General features: G+C 37.9%; 1 protein-coding gene across 2 annotated transcripts; it reads right to left on the bottom strand.

Moving 5' to 3' along the window:
- Positions 1–291: 291 nt before the first annotated feature.
- Positions 292–3,482, bottom strand: LOC106967516 (olfactory receptor 11G2-like). Of its 2 annotated transcripts, XM_027066835.2 has the most exons (2): positions 2,540–3,455; positions 292–311 (listed from the first exon to the last, which is right to left on the bottom strand). In XM_027066835.2, exons 1-2 carry the CDS (start codon positions 3,453–3,455, stop codon positions 292–294), a joined length of 936 nt encoding a protein of 311 aa, XP_026922636.2. The 2 variants fall into 2 exon arrangements, with proteins under 2 accessions (XP_026922636.2, XP_014919216.2); XM_015063730.3 differs by lacking the exon at positions 292–311 and having other exon boundaries at positions 2,520–3,482.
- Between the last annotated feature and the right edge of the window lie 617 nt (positions 3,483–4,099).

Below are 4,099 nucleotides of genomic sequence, written 5' to 3'. Positions count from 1 at the left end.
GGGAGGGGGGAAGGGGCATTAAGGAATCTACTTCTGAAATCATTGCTTCACTATATACTAACTAATTTGGATGTAAATTTTAAAAAATAAAAAATAAAGTTAAATTACAAAAAAAAAAAGAAAGACTGAATTACAACCTTCTGAGAATCTTAATTTTTCATCTGAAGATTAATGAAATAAATTGAGGAATTACTGACTTGAGTTTCACAGACTGCTATGAGATCCACACATGGAATTCAAAGTGCTATCTTATTGAAATTTTAATAAAAATTAAATGTTTTTTAATAAAAACTAAAAAAAAAAGATGTGGTACATATATACAATGGAGTATTACTCAGCAATCAAAAAGAATGAAATCTTGCCATTTGCAACTACATGGATGGAACTAGAGGATATTATGCTAAGCGAAATTAGTCAGAGAAAGACAAATATCATATGAATTCACTCATATGAGGAATTTAAGATATGAAACAGATGAACATAAGGGAAGCAAAAATAATACAAAAATAGGGCGGGAACAAAACATAAGAGACTTTTAAATATAGAGAACAAACAGGGTTGTTAGAGGTGTTGTGTGAGGGGGGATGGGCTAAACGTGGTAAGGAGCATTAATGAATCTACCCCTGAAATTATTGTTGTACTATATGCTAACTAACTTGGATGTATATTAAAAAATAAATAAATTAGTTAATTAAAAAAAGAGCTTAATAGACCCTTTTCAGGGATACTCCTGACTTTTTTATTGCTGTGATCCTGTAGACTATGAGCTATAATTAGCTATGTGGGAATAATTCATTTTCCTGCTCTTTTCCCCCTCACCTCTCCTTACTTTGCACACACTGTTCTCCAGGTGACTTCTGTAACAACTAATATCTCTCTTGGTCATAATCCACCTCACAATTTAAATTTTTTCTCATCGTAGGGGCGCCTGGGTGGCGCAGTCGGTTAAGAGTCCGACTTCAGCCAGGTCACGATCTCGCGGTCCGTGAGTTCGAGCCCCGCGTCAGGCTCTGGGCTGATGGCTCAGAGCCTGGAGCCTGTTTCCGATTCTGTGTCTCCCTCTCTCTCTGCCCCTCCCCTGTTCATGCTCTGTCTCTCTCTGTCCCAAAAATAAATAAACATTGAAAAAAAAATTTAAATTTTTTCTCATCGTAAACTGTCAGTTCCATGAGGACTCAAATGTGATTTTTTACCTTATTTGATTCATTTACTAGCTCCGTACCTGACATATTGAAGGTATTCATTAAATGTTTTTGATAAATGAGTGAACAATAAAGAATATAATAAATACAATTGTTCTGACAAGAGACTAGATATAACTTCAACAGTTTATTTCCTCCCAGATATCCTCAGATGACAAAGTAATTCTCACATCGTCTCTCCAGAACCAAGAAGTCTGAATGAAAAGATATCTGTGGGCTCTTAGATCCTGACTCCTTCATATGCTATGACCCAAGGAATCCAGGAATTATGGAAACACTGTTCCTCAGGATCCAATTCTTGGAAATTTTTCTAATACAGATGACATCATCATCATCATCATCATCATCATCATCAATAAATGTATCAAGGATACCAAAGAGTACACAGTGAAAATATTTTCCTTTGCCTTGCATCTAAGACATTCTCAATCATCCTCCTTCCCAAGTTCAACCACTGTTAGATTTCATATCTACCCTTTGAAAGATATTCTATCCTTTAAACACACACATACACATTTATGATTTTATACATAAATGACAGCTTATGTATTATACATTGTTTATTCTCTTAACAATATAACTTGTGGGTGGTTCCATCTATGTGCATCTAAAACTCCCTCATTTAAAAAATTCTATATCATTTTCCATTGCATGGGCACATCATAAGTTATCTAAATAGGTCTCCATAAATGGGCATTTGTGATTTCTAGTAATTTGGTATTACAATGCTGCAACAATAAATATTCTTTTGCATGCATATTTTCACATATGTGTGATTGATTATATGTGTAGGCTAGGTATTTAGGAGTGAGTGCATTTGCTGTTAATGGATACTGTGCATTTTAAGTTTTGTTAAATTGTTTTGCAATTTGTCCTAAGTAGAAGTTGCACCAATTTACAATTCTATCAGTAATATATATATTTCCCCCTCCTCAGATGAAAGACTATTTGATGGCTACATATCTGAACGGCAAAAAATAATACTTTCTTATAGTTTATTATGTATTTATTTCTTTATGAGTAGAAAGAACAGCTCTTTAAAAAGATTTTTCTGTGCATTATATAGTTATGGCCAGAGCAAGTCACTCAAAATTTCCATTCCCCAGCTTCTTCATCTATAAAATGAGGGAATTGGATAATGTCTCTGAGTCTTTTCTTGCTCTCATGATTCCAGGAAAAGTAGAAACAGCCATGATGAATAAGCTCAATAATAGGATGAACAATTTTCAGAGTGGTATTAGTTACTAATTTTTTTCACCTGAAAAAATGTGAAGGTAGGCCAATTACCCCCATTTTTCTTTATCAAGGTCATAACTTTTATATTCCTAGAAATTTCTGCAGGGCATGTTTCATATCTTTGTTCCTTAGACGGTAGATCACAGGATTAATGAATGGGGTTCCTACAGAATAAAACAGAGTCACAAGTTTCTGCATCCCAGCCTCATGCTCAGATGTTGGGCTCAGATACATGACCATCACCGAACCATAGAACAGTGAAACCACGGCCAGATGGGACCCACAGGTCGAGAAAGCTTTTCTTCGTCCAGCTGCTGAAGGGACTCTAAACACAGCTCTCAGGACCAGAGTATAGGACCCCATGATGCAGAGGAAAGGAATAAATAAGAGCAAGGAACTTATAATAGTCCAAAAAAACTCCATTACTGGGACTCTGGCACAGGTGAGTGCTAATAGGGGACCTGGATCACACAGGAAGTGGTCAATTATCCTGGATCCACAGAAGGACATTTGGGAAATAACAATGATAGGTACTGGGAACCAGAGGAAACCAAGTACCCAGCAGCTGACCACAAGGTTGGTGCAGAGATGTCCAGTCATAAGAGTGGGGTAATGTAGAGGCCAGCAGATGGCAAGGTACCGATCAAATGCCATAATAGCCAAGAAGAAGCATTCTGTAGAACCCAAGGAGAAGAAAAAGTAGAACTGGAGAAAGCACCCAGAGAAGGAGATGACCTTGGTGTCAGACAGGAAGTTGGCCAACATGTTGGGGACAGTGGAGGTGACATACCAGATCTCTAGGAAGGAGAAGTTGGCGAGCAAGATGTACATGGGGGTGTGGAGTCTCTGATCCCAGCGCACCGCACAGATGATGGACCCATTGCCCATGAGGGTCAGGAGGTAGACAACAGAGAAGAGCACAAAGAGGAGGATCTGCCCCTCCCTGGAGCAAGGGAAGCCCAGGAGGATGAAGCCAGTGATGGTGCTGGAGGTGTTGAGAGTATTTGAGATTTTCATGTGTCTGGAAGCTGTGAAAAAACCCATAATTACTGCATGTTCCTGGAATAGCAGAGGGGCTTCATTTTCTTTGTCCAAAGAAGAAACTGAGATTTGTTTATTTATGAATTATTAAGTCAATATTTATTGAATGTTTACTGTTTGCTAGGTATTTTTCCTAGATACTGGGGATATAGCAGTGAACAAAAGAGATTAAAATCCTTACTTCATTTAGCTTATCCCAGATAAGAGATTGCAATGTAGACTGGCATTACTCTGCATAATTCTCTTTTTCTCTCCTCCTAAACTAAATATACTGGGTTAGCTCTCTTCTTCACGAATGCCTTTGTAAGAGTAGCTGAGGGGAGTGCCTGGATGGCTCAGACATTTGAGTGTCCGACTTCGGCTCAGGTCATGATCTCACCATTTGTGAGTTCAAGCCCTGCATCAGGTTCTGTGCTGACAATTAAGAGCCTGGATTGTGTGTCTCCCTCTCTCTCTGCCCATCCCTCACTAGTTCTCTGTCTCTTTCCCTCAAAAATAAATAAAAACATTAACAAAATAAAAACAAGAACCTGAGGTAATTTCTAATAGCAGTGTCATGGAGATGACCTGGGGCATAAGGGTTTCTGTAATTCTTAAAAAATGAATGGATAAATGCATTA

This window comes from Acinonyx jubatus, chromosome B3 (genome assembly GCF_027475565.1).
Source record: "Acinonyx jubatus isolate Ajub_Pintada_27869175 chromosome B3, VMU_Ajub_asm_v1.0, whole genome shotgun sequence".
In the NCBI taxonomy this organism is placed as follows: Eukaryota; Metazoa; Chordata; class Mammalia; order Carnivora; family Felidae; genus Acinonyx; species Acinonyx jubatus.
The sequence above is the reverse complement of the archived record's forward strand: the minus strand, read 5'-3'. Positions and strand labels throughout refer to the sequence as shown.